Source organism: Electrophorus electricus, chromosome 5 (genome assembly GCF_013358815.1).
Source record: "Electrophorus electricus isolate fEleEle1 chromosome 5, fEleEle1.pri, whole genome shotgun sequence".
Taxonomy (NCBI): domain Eukaryota; kingdom Metazoa; phylum Chordata; class Actinopteri; order Gymnotiformes; family Gymnotidae; genus Electrophorus; species Electrophorus electricus.
In genome coordinates this window covers 5,693,136-5,710,170 of record NC_049539.1, presented here as the reverse complement: position 1 = coordinate 5,710,170, position 17,035 = coordinate 5,693,136, and the positions used below count along the sequence as shown (strand labels likewise).

The 17,035-nt window shown below is 42.6% G+C and overlaps 1 protein-coding gene across 2 annotated transcripts in view; it reads left to right on the top strand.

Annotated features, from left to right (window-relative positions):
• Positions 1-449: 449 nt before the first annotated feature.
• Positions 450-17,035, top strand: part of LOC113580021 (thrombospondin type-1 domain-containing protein 7A) — a 68,627-nt gene continuing 52,041 nt past the window's right edge. For both annotated transcript variants that reach the window (XM_027014309.2, XM_035526395.1), the window contains exon 1: positions 450-884. In XM_027014309.2, coding sequence (XP_026870110.2) covers positions 734-884 — 151 coding nt within the window. In that variant the 5' untranslated portion in view covers positions 450-733. The remainder of the gene's footprint in view (positions 885-17,035) is intronic.

The following is a 17,035-nucleotide window of genomic DNA, read 5'->3' as shown; positions in this document are numbered from 1 at the left end:
ATACTAATGTAATGAGATTTACAACTCCTGCATGAATGCGCTGGCAGCATTTTAGTGACTATTCTAGTGGCGATTGTTATTTTTTTCTTTTGACCACTGTGCTAACAAAAGAACTTTTCCATTCCCATTCTTTTATTTGCACATAGTACAGAAAATGTATGTATTTTTCTCCTCCGTTAGTCTGTCTCTCTGTCTTTGTCCGTGTGTGTGTCTCCCTCTCCCTCTCTCACCTTCTCTCTCTCCGTCCCCTAGCGACAGGGGAGGCTTTGCTCTGATCTTGTCTCCTCTAGCGTCGCAGGAGCTTGGAGTGAGTGAACGTCCTCGTGCTTAGCGCGAGAGAGAGAGAGAGAGAGAGAGAGCGAGGGAGGAAGGCAAGGGGGTGGGGGCTGAGAGAGAGAGCGAGCGAGAGAGAGGAGGTGCCGCGTCAGTTAGCTGCAGTAGTTGGAGGACAGTGGCACGGCGCTCGCTGCTCCACATTGTTCCGCTGAAGCTCACTCCCTTTCACTCGGACCACTCCGAGTCAGAGCAGGAGGCACTGGGGAAGAGAGGTTTAGCAGGTGGAGCTCTCCAAGCGCTTCCGTCCTTCCCCAGGACATTGAGCCAGCTCACCACAGTGACAACCAGGAGGCTTGTCACTCTCCGAACACCTCCAGAACATCCTCTATTGAATCACCTTCCTGTCGGGTTTGCGTTCTTCCTCGGATTGCCTGGAATTGCTGGGTTACGCAGAGCCATGGGGCCAGGGGTGAGGGGGGCATTGAACATCTGCACGTGGAGACGCGCCGTGCTGTGTCTGAGGAGACTGCTCTTACTGTTCTGTGGAGTCCACGCTGTCCACGCTCAAACCTCAGGAGACAGCAAGTCAGTATACTTCTGGGAGACAGGTACGACTGTTGCTGCTCTAACTCCAGACTTATGATAACTGGGACAGTAGTGCAGTTAGACTAAACTGATCCCCTGAGTGGATCCATTTTTGGATCTTTTAAATGTGATAATTAAAAAAAAACATTGAACTGAGGATTACTGAGTCACCTTGGAAGTATGCTCTTTTTACATTTAAAGATGTCTGCTAATTTTGTCGCAAATAAGTCAGCAGGTGACTCAGATATTAGTACACTCTAACATACGACTGACCTGCTCTTCATCATGAATGCATATGTGAGCATACTGCCTTTATCCTTGACTAAATTATGACTAAAGACTAAATTAGGTTTGAAGTGCTGAGACAGGGACTAAAACGAGTTACAGTCTTTTTAAACATAAGTGGATTTTTTTTGCTTATTAACAGCAATATGGTGGGTATGTTTCAAAATGGACTGATTTGTGTAACTGACCCCACTGTTCAGGTATACAGCAATATTATTAATGGACTACAGTAGGTTAAGAGGAATGTACATTTCATGAAGAAGATGGGCAATAATGTATAGTTTCATTTCCGTGTGCACAAGAAGTCTTCAAGGTTAAAAGTGTCCCCGATATGCCGTAAATCTAAGAGAGTGTTTCCATGCACTCACTAAGAGATTGTCTCCATGCACTAAGCCTGATATATCAGCCTGATATTTGTTACGCCTCGTTTCTGGTGACTGGCCAATTTGAGGCGCTGAGCGAGGACGCAGGCACCGCTTGGTCTTTGCTTCTGCTGCTCACGCAATGCCCTGTTGTCTATGTCTTTGTATGTGGGGTTTTTTTTTGTTTGTTTGTTTTGTTTTGTTTTTTTCAAGAGGATGTAGCTGAGTAAGGAGGTTAGAAAGGGCAGGATTTAGACCATGAAAACCAAGCATGGCTCCTTCCCAGCCTCTATCATTACCAATCACCCTCCTATCAGACATGTGCTGCACAGCACAGCATAGTAGCAGACGCGGCAGTGCAGAGGAGGCTGCTCGCACTTCCTCGCTTCTCAAAGACGGGGTCGCTTGATTGCAACAACGAGCAGGTCATTCGGCTCACGTGGGGCGGGGGGCGCACAGGTGATGTGGGATCCACCTTCCCCTCATATAGCAGCGGAGCCAGAGCTGGAATCCAGAGCCCTAGCACTCACACAGCTCGATAAGGTTCTTGCACGCCTGAGAGTGCTCAGGGCAGTCGTGCCACACAATGTGTTGTATGCATAATGAATCTGGCGGACGCCCCGCGTAAAACTGCAGGGAGTTGGTTCATCTCTCTTTTATTGCTTTCATGAAGGCTCAATATATCTGCCATCTGCTATTGATGGAGACACTAGGAGAGGAGGGTTGTGGCCCCTGTTCTTTCTGACGTACTTCAGACAGTGCTTGAAGAAAGAATGGCATTCATGGTGAACTTTAGAGGCAAGCACTGCAGGGAGATCTAAGGTTGACTGCATGGATATAGAATGTGACTTATAAAAAGGCTTCAGTGCAGTTTATTTGAAAGCAGCCTACACACATACAAATGTCACAAACGCTGGAAAAAGCATGTGACATTAGTAACCATAACATTCCGTCCTTTTTTCTAGGAGTGGTTCTCACATGATTCTTGAATAGTTCTGTTGTGATGCACATTTTGTAACATTTTATCGTTTATTGTAAACTGTTTTTAATGTATAGCAGCGTAAACCTTCATCTTCTCCTTCCCTCATCACATTGAGCATGGCAGCCACAGTGAATTCCGCCAGAGAAGAGGAGGGTCCTTCCCCCCATTTCTGGGGCAACAATTAAACCCTTTCCTCAGATTTCCTCATCAGCCCTTGCTCTGTGTCACCTCGCCATTCTCATCCTCATGTCTACACTGCACTCGGGCAAATATTCTGCCCAGCAGATATTGAACACACAAAGATCCATGAGCAATGCAGCCATCTGAGGAAGTGTTAAACTTCATGGTTACTCTGAGTCTAGATGTCAAGCTGAGTGATTTTTCATGAAAACTGATGAAGGGTCATTCAAGTGCATGTCTCAGCCAGTGAATACTGCAGCAGTAATGTCACTGTTATGATGATAGCACTGGCACAAATAATACCAGCTTCTTGTTTTAAACCTCTGTCCCTGACAAAACACACATCCACAGCTAATGAGTTCTCCCCAGAGAAATGTCATCATGCTACCTTTAATACGTTTGTCAGTGCCTTTGGAGTGCTTTATCCTTCTCCTGGCTTTCACACAAATAACTCTGTAGTTAAACAAACACATCTTTAGCAAATCTAAAAAAACCTGGAACTGGTGCTGTTGTTTTTCTTGGTCTCTCTCTCTCGCTCTCTCTCTCTCTCTCTCTCTCTCTCTCTCTCTCTCTCTCTCTCTCTATATATATATATATATATATATATCCTCTCTCTCTCTCTCTCTCTCTCTCTCTCTCTCTCTCTCTCCCAGTAGTATTTTTATCTACAGTATTCATTCATTCCTAGCAGAGGAGGTGGGTCAGAGGTCTGCATGTCTCTGTAGGGCCTTTCACAGTGTCTATGCTGACTCCTTTGTAATGATTAAATGCACACTGTAGTTTGCGCCTGGCTTGCTAGCCTCAACACGGACATACAAGTTCTCATAAGAAGCACTTAGACCCAAAGCTATGCTTAGGTAAAGTCAACAAATGTCATTTGACCACCCCTTACTCTAATGTCTCTACTGGCCCAGAAACTTAAGCATGGCTGCATGCTAGGTCGATTGTTATTGGTGCTTTTGCTTTCGCAACTCATCAGGTGTAGGTGCTTAAGCTCGTTGCTCACACCACAGGAAGCAGGGGAAATACAGAAGGCTAGCGAGGCTCCGTCATCACACCATGCTTCCTCCCTCCTTGATGCAGAGACTACGTAGCATGCTATACACATCTTGATTGCACAGTCTTTTGTGCTCAGTCAGAGCAACTCATGATCACCTTGCTGATCACAATCTTACACAGTCCTCATCGGGACAGCTGGAATATGTAGGCTGTCTTCTGTTGAGCACTGCCCAGTGATTGCTGGTCATTCTTTCTGTCCTTATCTCTTACAGAACAGGAAAGGTTTAGTTCTTCTTTGCCTTACCATGTAGACCTAGGATGTTCTTCTCTGTGTTACCATGAAATTGCGTTGCATTTACATGTTCCACAAACAATGCCATTGTTCATAAGTTTGTAGTAGATGCAATCAAAGTGCTAAAACTTAAGAGACAGTAATGTAAGAAACTGGTAGCAATGAAGAGCACAAGGTTTATGTCACAGAGCATAAGGCTAGTCAATCAATGGAAATTCTTCCCAGGAAACACGACAACCCTGTGTTGAGCAATAGGAATAGAAATTCAATGGCATAATAAAAAAATAAAACACTTAATATATGTGCTGGGAGGACATAAGAACGTTTGTTTCAGACATGCTAGTGTGTATCTGGGTCAATGGCCCCTTCAAATTGCTAAGTTATTTCTGTGAAAGCATATTAATATCACTCTTTACAACATTAATTTTCACAATATCTGGAGGCAAATGAACTCTCTCTGGATATAATTGGTTGGCTACTACTTTAGACCTTTGGCAACAGCCTTCACTTTTGAGACATCTATAAAATTTATCATGGCTGCCTTGGAGGTCATTATTCTTTTGGAGGTTTTCAATAGACATTTATTTTTTTAATCTGTAAAATTGTTTTTTTTTTCCCTTTAGTGCATTTCAAAGAGGGTAGCTTTCGTCTGTGTTTGAGGATAAATAAAAGGAAAGTGAATCACATGGCTTGTGAATGAAAGGAGCTGTACAAGTGGGCCTTCGGTTCGTGTTCTCTGTTCCATTGCATCATCACTGTATTTACACCATCAAAATTCCATTGCAATAAAAATGAACATGCACTCAAAATCTCCCCAGAGCCAGAGCTACACAACTTGATAAAGTCAAACATCCATCTGCTCTGGATTTATCACAGGTATCTTCAGCTTCCCTGCCTTTGTCTGTTATCAATTCCTAAAAGTGGTGATGATTAGCACATAGGCATAACTACGTCTGCCTCTGTCCAAATGTCATTGAACTTTCATATTAAAGATGCAAAGATTTTTTGTCAGTGGTAAAGGAATAGAAGCTGGATGTGAGCATGGATTCTGGCATGGATGAAGCTTTCATGTCATTGACTCACAGTTTCATCTTCTCCATGTGTCAGGCTCATGTTGTTGCCAAAACTCTGGCAGTCTGAACACATAATTCTGTTTGAAAGTGTTCAGTGATGTTCTAAACTGTTCTGGCACACTAATAATACACCATTACAGTGTGAATTAAATCCATGAGTAAAATCCATTTTTTTCAAGGAATGGTTGATGTCCTTCTCCACTTTTATCTCCTCTGGCACTGTAAGTATTTAATCTCTCTTTTCATAGCCAAGCTACTACCCCTGTTCTGGAGCTATTGAAGGTCACAATATTAAATTACGTTATCCAGTTTTTCACTGCAAAACTAAGATACAGTATAAAAGGTTAAAATCTCCTTATTATGCAATCGTCAGACTTTGGAAGTCTTCTCTTTCTCTCCAGTGCTAGGTTTGTTTGTTTAATCTAAATAGCGGGGCTTACACTAAGGTCAAGTCATTACTGATGCTGCAGTACTGCATGTATTATAGATTATTTTTGATCCATAGTGTTTATTTATCATGAAATAAGTGCTCTGAGATATATATATATATATATATATATATATATATATATATATATATATATATATATATATATATATGATTTAGTAAAATGACATTTGCCTTCATTTGAAATGCATCTCAAATGACAGATTAGTTATTTCACAGGTTTACTGATTGACCCAAGAGTCCTATAAGTCTTTCAATAAGCAAAGATTATTTGTAAATCCACTGTCCTGGGCTCAGACCTCATAGGTAAGAGATCTATGACTAAGTGAAAATCGTGTCCAAAACACTTTGGAAAAGAACATCTGACATTGGATGAGGACCCCTAACTATGATATATCTGAAAAACACCAGCTCTGGTTTCCTCTCAGCTCTGCTTAAACGGGGCAGACGATTGGTGACAGTGACAGATATAAGACAACTCATGCCAGTGCTGCATGTGCCAGTAGTAGAAACTCCACCACTACTATCCCATTGCCCCAAACAGAGCAGATTTGAAAAGGACCTTTTAGTCAGACACCCAATGAAACAAGCCACGAAGATTCATTCAAAATGTCTCCTTCTGATCTCCTGCGAGATCCCATTTTCATGATACCACTTTCAGTAGCTTGAGAGAAATGGAATCTGAGAGCTGTGACATTTATTAGTTGGTCAATCTAGCTTCAGTTCCAGTAGGTAATAATGCTGTGAAAATGGCAAAAGGGCTTATAATTTTACATGCGGTTTCTTCCATGTGGCTCATGATTTCTGGGTTATATGCATGCTAAGCCTGAAATGTGATGTTTTAAATGTCATTTTCTCCATATTTGTTTGTAGCTTTAGCTGTTCATAGCTATTAGGTCCAGGACAATATCACTGATGAGTTGTGGGCTCACTTTTATTATACTTATACTATGCGGCATTTAAAAGTAGAGGATTCTGTTATCAGCTTTCCCTTTTGATAGAGGACAGATAGCTATAGCCTGACTAAAGCAATGGTATGCATATTAGAGAATGAATTCACATCAATGAGAGTGCATCTTTAACTCAGGGAATGAGCAACCATGTCTGTCTTAGTCTGTCGAGCAAACAGGAAATCGTAATTTTGCCATTTGAGCTATAATGGCTTCTGAGTTGATTGGACTGTTGTCCCAAGGCTTAAATGGATGGGGTCTACCAGAGCAGTGTCCCAGTGGCCTTGAACATTGTGGGGCCTGTCATGTCAGTCAGGTTGCAGATAAACATGTTCAACATGCTCCTGGAATTGTCAGTAATGGCCAGATGGCCTCAGAATGGTCAAGCCCCCAGAATGCAGGCACTGGACATCATCTTTCTCTCTCTTTGTATATCTCTCTCTATCTCTGTTTCTGGAGCTCTATTTCTCTATATATCTTTTTCTATTGCAATCTCAACATGATAGTATGATGACATGTCTTTATTAAACCTGCAGTCTAGTCATCCCTGTAGTCCATGCTTCCTATCCCATCCTTCCTTCTGCAAGCTTTCCATCAACAGCACAACACAATTCTGACAAAGCTCCTGTCACTTATGTTTTGGTATTATTTGTTACAATCTAACGTCTTCAAATGTAGCCACACGTGGTGAGAAGTGATACGAATGAGCTGACATTCACAGAGCAGCCAATGGGAACACCAAGCCATATCCTTGGTGCGCTGATCAGGCTTGCCTTTCTGGACAGCTGGCCTAATTCCATTCCAGTGCAGCCCTTCATGCACCCACCACTCCTCCCACAGTCTCCTGGCTCAGAGAGATGGTATGCCTGCTTCACCCAGTGGCAGAGCCCCTTGCCATTCTCCTTCCTATTCACACCCTACTGCCCACAGCTCCAGAGGCCTGTGCAGTGGCCTCAAGAGCTAGCATGAATTCATTTCCATTACTCCACCAATTATAGCTCACCTCAGGCAACTGACACAGGCCCTCACCAGGCAAGTCTTTTCTTTGATTATTGTGCCACTTATTCACAGCTTCTCCCTCCATGCATCTGGTCAAAGCTGTTGCTCACTCTGCAATTTATTTCAATATGCAATAATCCCATCACATCTTAGAAGGCTTTGATGTTGCTGATTAGTCAACATTCCTGATGCTTTTTATATGGTCACAAAGTGTAGCAAGGCGTATCCCCTTTTAGTGTAGCAAAGTGCTTATAATATACAGTGAGTGGATAACACATTAATCTACAGTCACACCATAACTGGATCAACAACAAAGGAGCACTTCACAGTTTATACTAGCATAGATTCTTAGCTAACAGTGAATGGCAGTAGGCCCAGTTAGCATGGTCTTATTTGCATAATTACTTTCATAATAAGATAAAGTGTATTAACTGGACCGTCACCCATTTTTATTGACTATTACTAACTTTAGCAACTTTTGTTTTTTCTCTGTAATACGCCATGCCAAACTTCATTCAGAATGTCCAGCTCTGCCCTCTGCTTTTGCAAGCATTCAATCCAACTTGCTCCTGTACAAAAAAATCACCCTCTGATTCCTTGTAATCTGCTTTGTAAAGGTGTGTAGATGTCCAGACGGGATACTGTTAGGGAGTCTCCTTATACCACTGAACGCCACCTAGTTTTTCCTCCTCCTATCCTGGTTCATCACCTATATTATGTCCATCCCAAACGAGCACGTCACATGTCTGCTGCCTAGCTTTAATGAAGATTGGGCTTTTTCCCTGTGAAGGGATTGGATTTACCTTGCTGTCATGGCTGTCAGTCATGGTACAAACCTCTTTACGCCATGGTGACAGCTGTAGTCATGGCAACAGCAGTGTGATGACCACGTTACATTAAATATTGCATCCTTATGCACTTTCATTGCTCTGTTATCTCTCTCTCTCTCTCTCTGTGTATCTCACTCTCTCTATGTCTGGATCCACCTATACTTCTCATGCAGTCTTTGTCCAAATGCATGTATTTGGACTGCCTGGTTTTCATATGAGGGCACATTAGTCTGTTCACAGTTTCTATATGCGTGGGAAGCAGTGGGTTATGCAGAAATGGCTGTAAACTCACATTTAAATGATCTCTGTGCCTCTGCACTTTTTCCATGACAACAGCTTACATGCTGTAGCACACACACGTGTGCGTGTGTGTGTGTGTGTGTGTGTGTGTGTGTGTGTGTGTGTGTGTGTGTGCACGTGTGTGTGTGTGTGTGTGTGTGTGCACGTGTGTGTGTGTGTGTGTGTGTGTGTGTGTGTGTGTAGGTGTGCGTGCAGTAGACATGCGTATTTAGGTCAGATGTCACTGGTGCTTCTTATCCTTTGATGAACCAAGGAGGGTGTAGATCCACCCCATCAGCTCCACCATGCCCTTTGCTCTCACTCTCACTCTGGCCTGATGTGATGTGATGTGAAACCTCCCCCACTGATGGAGGCGTCTGCTAGCAGAATAGAGAGTATTAATATCATTAAAACCAGCTCGCTCTCATCTTGTGGCTTTGATGATCTGGCTTATCTCACTATGAAAGTATGAAACAGAGAGTTTGTGAATGTTGTGAATGTGTGCTTGTGCCTGGGCATGCTTATGTGTATGTATGTGCTTATGTGCATGCATGTGTTTGTGAGTATGAATGTGCTTTTGTGTATGTGCATATTTATGTGTGTGCACTTTTTGATTTACCACACCATGTGCATACATGTGCATGAGCATGTGGATGTAACTGTGGATGTATCTGTGCATATGTTGGTTTGTTGTGGTGGCTCAAGATGCTGGACAGCTGGTATTTACAAGCTCACAGACTGTGGAGTAGACAGCCTGTGGGGGGTGAGGGAGAGGAGTGGGTCTGCACGGGTCCTGGTCCCTCCAGTCCATGATACAAATGGACCACCGTTAGGAAAGAGAGAACAGCACTGCACTGACATCACAGCTTTGTAGTAGACCTCCACCTCTGAAGCTTCATCAGACCAGAGCAGAGGATGGAGAACAGCTCGCTCCTTCCCAACCCCGTAAATAGATTCTGCAGGAAGCGAGGGGGCAGAATATATTATTTCATCACTTCGAGCTATCACCACAACTTGTGATTGATTAAGTCAGATGACGCTTCTTTATTAAATTTGGTCTTGTTCTACACTGCTTGTGGTTTAAAACTGATTAGCTGAGCACAGGGCAAGAGGGTATTTATAGTATTCCTGAGAGGTGGAGGTGTTAAGAAAATGGCTACCGATGTCAATTTCTTCATTAAAATCTCTATGTAATTTTTAAAGCTCCTCAGAGGACAAAAGCCTCATCTTACCCTGATTGCTATCATATATTACTCATAAATAGCACTGCCAACAAGAAGGAACAGAATGGAAAAAAATAACTGAAGCTTCTGCTAAACTGCCCCCCCCCCCCCCCCCCCCATGATCTCCAGAATTTCCTGCATCGCTGCCAAGAGTCAGACTGCGTCTGATCCAGAGGAAATGCAGCCTTTTGAGCCAGCACTGCCCGTCGAGTCTGTTTGATCCTCCTCCTAGCAGGGAGGTCTTTTTGAACGTAACTCTTTGGGTTTCAATCATGAGACCTCTCCGAGCGGAGACCGCTCTCCACCATAAGGGCACCCTGTAGAGATAAACCCCTCAGTCAGCCTTCAGACAATTTCACTGCTCTGCGATCATTTACTAATAATGAAGCCAAACATTGCTGTGTCTGATACTTAAGAATCAAGAATAGATTTGAGGTCTCTTGTTTTTGCTGTTGTTTGCTACATGGGTATGTGTTTTGGTTGTAGTCATGTCAGGTCAACAACTATGGCATGACAGAAATGCCACTGATAGCTAAAAAAGCAGCCTGTCACTGATAAATAGTTCAACTTGTTTAGTATGACTTCTCTGTCATAATGCTAACTGCACCCTAATAGTCCACTTCAGGATTGTGGGCATTTTTGAATGAAGTACTCATTATACTGATTGCTAAATTATTAAATGATGTATTCGAAGCTTTAGTCAGGAGACACAGACAGATGGAACTATGAGAGTTGGGTGCTTTGACATAAGCCCCATTTGATTACAGCTAATCCAAATGGAAAGGATTCAGCACACACACACATACTCTCTTTCTCACCCCTCCCCCCCCCCCCCCCACGCCCTCACCAACTCTAAGGTGATGTGATTAAATCTAAAATGGTGGCTAGGTCCAGATGTCACCGGAGGGCCGAAGGAGTAGAGAGGTCTCCTTTTGCGAAGATAAATCCCTACTTTTCTGATGCTGTGGTTCATTGATTCCCTCTCTCTCCTCATCTTCCTGTTGCTTAGGGGTCCAGCTCCGATTATCCCACAACATGGCAGCTTACTTTCAGTTTGGGAAATGGAGAATTATAGCTTCTTCAGCCTTAGGGGCTATTGGAAACAGATCTCCTGGTACTTTGTATTTGAGACAGGATGTGTAAGCCCAAATTAAAGTTTAAAGACTTGTTTTCATGCCAAAGGAGGCTTAGATCAAAACACAATTGTTTATATAAGCCAGGTAGACTTTAACCATCTGACGTGATCAGTTTCTCTTTTATTTTTCAGTGTAAACAAAGAAACAAAGCAAAGAGTGTCTGCGTGAGATAATCGGGCATGTTATCATGCAACTTAGATTCTCTCTCTGTGCCCTGGCTGATGCTGTTTGACAGAGTGCTGGAATCAAAGGTGTGTGTGTGCGTGCGTGTGTGTGTGTGTGTGTGCGCACACTCGTTTAGCTTGGCCTTCTGCAGATGCAGGGCAGTGACAGGGTAGCAGTAACTGTATGGCCTCCTGTCTGTGTAACCTCTGAGGGTAGTTGCCTTTACACACTACACTATGACACTCTATGCTGCAGGTGGCAGGGACTGGCTCACACACGCATCTGGAAACTTTGACGATGTTTTCATAATGCAATATTTTCTCAGTTAGTCAACTGAGATTAGTCAACCCCAAAGCTGAGGCTATTCAACAGGAGTGAATCTTTTGCCAGTTTTCCTACTAAACCACTTTGCTTTTTGGCTTCAATCTCATAAATTTCAGGTCCTATATTTAGAAAGTTGTCAGAGTGAGAGTACTGATTTATAATCAGCTCACCTCATCAGTTTCATCAGATTCATTATGATATGAAAGCTAAGAACTGATCTCTGATGAGCCCTCTCATTCTTGGAAGTTTTATAAAGATGGCTCCAGGAGATTAGAAGGCAAGTTGTACCAGAGAACTAAAACCATTAGTGGGTATATCAGAGACATAGCCTCAGGCCTTTACTGGTGTGGTAACGATGGTACAGTGAGCAGATGTGCATCCGTTTAGGTAATTGCAAAATGATTAATGAGGCTCCTTCTGATGTAATAATCTCATTATTGAACCCAAGATTCATTTTGGTGCCTTAACAGGTGGGGAGGAACAACTAATAGCTTTGTTACTCACTGCACAAAATGCAATGTTTAATGAACACAATAAATAACCCAATACTGAGCAATTCAGAATATAAAATGAGTTTATCATGTCAATGTTTAATATTACTTTATTAGCACTTGAGAGGTGCACATTAATCATTTGACTAAACTCCACTGTATAAGGCTTGAATCTACATCTGTAGAAAGCCAGCAAATATATCTTGGCAGTCATTCTTGTTCATGCCTTGTTCAACTTAGGATGCAAATATAAATCTTCTATTCATCATCAACCAATATCCATGACTTTTTGTTAGATGTGTTATGATAATGCTGCAGTGTAGCTAGTATACAGTAAGAGATATTATTAAATGCACCTACTCTATAGAAGTACCTTCTAGGCTGCCATATATTTTACAGTCAATTCTAAGTATCAGTGCTGCACTCCAGCATCACTACTGTATTTGGTCATTTGGTTCACTGTCTTAGAGTCCTGTAACCTCTGTATTAGCCATCGCTATCTGCCGCAAGCAGTGATATTCAATAAAGTGGTTGGTTTAGCTCAATCAGAATCATGTCAAACTCGGCCCCCTCAGCTATTTTACAGCCTGGTGACTGAACTTCATTTTCGAATTGAAGAAAAATAAAAACAAATGACTATGTAATCACATGGCTTAAATGATTACTAATGTGAGTTGTGTTTAAAACGTGGTGCCAAATCATAAGGTTTGTGTGTGGCCCAGAAGCATTTCTGAACGCCAGCCAGAGCCTAAGATTGGTCCATCTGGCCTATTAACAGAGACAGAGGGAGAGAAAAGAGAAAAAGAGCATGTAGGTGAGAGGTTAGGACTGTGAACACACACACACGGACACAGGCGCACACAGAGACACACACGGACACAGACGCACACAGAGACACACACGGACACAGGCGCACACAGAGACACACACGGACACAGGCGCACACAGAGACACACACGGACACAGACGCACACAGAGACACACACGGACACAGACGCCCAGAAACACACACGGACACAGACGCACACACGGACACAGACGCACACAGAGACACACACGGACACAGAGACACACACGGACACAGACGCACACAGAGACACACACGGACACAGAGACGCACACAGAGACACACACGGACGCAGATGCACACAGAGACACACATGCTCCTGATCTCAATATCTTATCTAAGCAGTCTCTCCACAAAGCCTCTTTTTATCTGTTCTGCTTATCAAAAGCTTTTTTTTCCCCCTGTCATGTACTTCAATTTAATTCTGGAAACTCTGGAAAGCTCTTTGAAGATAAGGAACATATTTTTCTTTTTTCCTTTTGTGTTATGTACATCATAATTTTTATGTTCTCCCTGTGGAATTAATTATTTGTGCCATTTTATTCATGAAACAAGCTGGGTTCAATGTGAAGAAGACAAGAAGGTGAAATTATCATTTGCAAAAATTAATGCCAATTTATCACCATTTTTATCAAGATAAAATCACAAAGGTTTATCTCAGATTTAAATGAACTGGAACTGCCTTGCAACTCTGACACAACATTAAATTCATTCCTTTGTCCTCCCAGTTCTGCACGTGTACTTTGGTTGACACTTCCTCTCCCAGAACACTGGGACTGTATCATTGCTTTCTGAATTATTCACTGGTTTCATTCCTGTCTGCCCAGGACCTGAGTGTTTGGGTTGATTATATCATCGTCCACTATGTCTGCTGCCTCTGCTCCGGTCCTGAATTGAACGATGCTGTGTGCAAGGTGCACAAAGAATTCAGCATGACACTCAAATAAGATGTCCAAAGAATTACATGCTGTCATGCTCCTGTGTTGAAAATACAAAGCAAGGAAGTGCAACCCTTCCACATATACATACACATACACATTGTTTTCAGGGATAATTGGATTTACCTGGCCCACTTTTAAACAACAGCGTCTACAGACCTGGGGCGTGTGCTCTCCCTCGGAGAGCTAGCCCTGCAGCGGCGGGGATAGCTGCTCAGCAAATCATGCTGGCATTTCGTTTGCCAGCGTCTACCAGTGCTAGCACTCACGCAGAGGGCACATCAGAACTGGCCTCCATGTGAATTCAGGCCTAGCAGTGAGGATTGTCAGAGGCACAGAAGGGGTGAGAATCTCTCCACTAATCCATAGCCCTCTCCAGTGGACACCATTATCGCTTCTCAGTGAGAGCAAAAAAAAAAGCCTGGGAAACAGCTCCATATCTTCCCCAGATCTCAAATGAGCTCCTCAGCCTCTGATTGGTCCCAAAGGTCACCCCCTGCTCTAGATTATTAAGATGGAGTTGATAAGAATATGTATTTAGTGTATTTAATAATCTTTAGGAAGTGTTTGGTCAGTTCAAACAATTCCCATTCCCTGGGGCTCCTCTGCTGCTCAGTGTTAGACAGTATGGAAGTTAATGCTTGCAGCAGAGCTAGTGGGTTAGAACGAGCCATATCAACTGTGCCATTGTGACCAAGTTCAGATTTGCTACACAGCAAGGGGTAAAACTGAGTGCATGGTTGCCGGCGTTGTCAAGACTACACCTGGAAAACAAAACTAGGGGTTGTTCTCAAATGTCATGTCGTCTCCGCGTTAAATATCATGCAGCAGATGATGCCAAGTGTCAGCGTATCAGAGAACGCGTTGTCCCCATGCCGCGCAGCCTGGTCGTGACCTGGCTCTCGGAGCTCCACCCACGTTCCTCATCTTCCCACACGGTGTGGCACGTCTTCTGCTTGACTTTCCTGCGCGTCCATCCTTCCATCTCTACAACACTTTCTGTAAGGCGCGATCTGTGTACCCACACTGCTATCCTCTGACTGAACAATATACCCCCTGCTGATTTTATCCTGAGCTGCAGGTAGCTTTCTCGATTAAAAAATAATTAAAAGAGGTGTACCAACAGGATAACAACAAACTAAAATAATATGTGCTACAAATACGGTGACACGGCGGGTTCACTTATGGCAAAGTTGAAAAAATCTTGTGTAAAGTGCTACTCATGGTGTGACGGGGTACGAATAGGGATGAAGACCAACAATCTTCTATTAACTGTCAAGGTGCACCAGGCACCCAACACGATGGACACGTCTGACGCCCACACATACCCCACATGCTCCGCTCCCAGTCGCCTGATTACTGACGACTTGTGCCTTTCTTGTTTCTCCCTCTTATGAACCCACATCGACACTCGTCCAGTGCTGCGCTTTGCTCCCCGCTACTGTGCTTACAACTAGCTAAACGCCGTGCTGCCAGTCTATGCCGTATTTTACCTGAGTTTTGTGTTGCGTATTGTGCCAGCTCATTGCGCCGCTTTCCTTTGTTCCGTTTCGGTACAGAATAAAAGAATTGCAATTACGCACTCGTGTCTCGCTCCCTCCCTGTCGCAGTCACATTAAATTCCTTAAAATATGATAAATTAGTCACACCAGATTTGACTGGTTTTTCGTAGATAAACCTTACATGTTCTCTTGATTGATCATAAAAAAAATGGGATTCATGAGCAGAACAACTTAAAAACCGTAAAATCAAAAAGAACTTCAAACAGCTTCAGTCCTCCTTGTCTGGAATGGAGGGTTTTTTTCAGTTTTACTGGTAGTATGGGTCATTTTTCATGTAAATGTAAAGCCCTCTATCTTCCTTACAGTTGATACTTCATGTTGAAAACGTCCTTTAGATTCATCCGTATAAACACACCATATAACAAATTTAAACAGTAGAGTTTACAAAATAAGCTTTTTATCCACAGATGTATGCAAATAAGTAAAAAACAAATAATGACGGATTTATTTCCCATATCTTCTACATCATATTAGTCTACTTTAGAGCAAAAGCATCAGCACGAATGTTCATTCTGCCATCACTGGGATGGGTTTGATAAAGTAGGTCTATCTTCACACTCCTCAAATGGTTTCGTTTGTGGGTTTCTCCATCCCATGTGTTTTTACATACTCTTAGGTGTAGGACGTCTTTCAAAATGCCTGCCCTTTTACAAATAACAGCTTGTGGAGGGCTGATGACACAGTTTCTGGTGAGTCAGTGAGTTCTGTCTGTAACCTTTGTTCCTATTTCCTCAGGCAGTGTTCCTTGTTTGGCACATGTTACCATAATTTTGGTCCCTGTTCTTCCTGATACTGCAAAAATATTTTGCATAGAGATTGACTAGCCAAAGGCCCGTGGTTCTGGTCCAGCAGAACTATACTAATGCTGGTTATAAATAGATTGATTGTGTTGGACTCTGTATCCTCTGGACAAAACTCATAAAGAAAAAAAGGTTTACTGTGCTGGTGATTTTGTGGACTTCCCCTGTATTCTATGGTATAAGTTATAGCATGATAATTGGGAAAAATAAACAGGCATGTTATTCTCAAGTTTCATAGTTTCATCTGTTACAATATTGGACCAATAACTACTTCAAAAATATTCTGGGGATGTTAAAGTTTTGTGTCATAGCTAGCCAACTATATAACCCTGTTTCCACTTTTAAAAGTAATTGCAATTTTTCAGAATAATTTTAATTTTTAAACGTATTCACCCTCAGCCAGTTTTGGTGAAATAAATAAACTTACTGTATACTGATTATTAGGCTTGTATTTATTTTGTGTCTCGATCAGTCCCTTCCATCTTGCGTGTTCCGTGTTTTCCCTGTCTTGTGTTTTTTTTTTCAGTTCCGTTCCATAGTTTCCTTTTGTTCTCACCTTGTTTGATTGCTTACATCTGTCCCTCGTTTCTAGTTTTGTGAAGTTCATGTATTTATACCCTGCTGTGTGGCTTGGTCGGGGCTGTTCATTTGAATGGGATTAGTTCATTGTGTTTGCATGTTTATTCTAATGGTTATTTCTTTGTACTCGGTGCCTTTGCGTTTCCTAGTCTATGTTATAGCCTGCTCCCCTGTTCGCCTCCGTGTGTTTAGTTCTAGCATCTGTGTGTAGTTACTTGTGTATCTTAGCCCTTGTCCCATTTAATCATGTATCCCCGTGCTCTCTGTGTCGGCTCTTTGATCGTGGGTTGCCTTTAACGACTGATTTTGGATTTGCCCCTATTAAATCTCGCTCATCTGCGCACATGCGTCTGCCTCCTTACCGCTCATCGTTATATTTTGATGTAAAATTTTAGAATAAGGTGTCAGGATCAGTCATTTGTGCCCAATT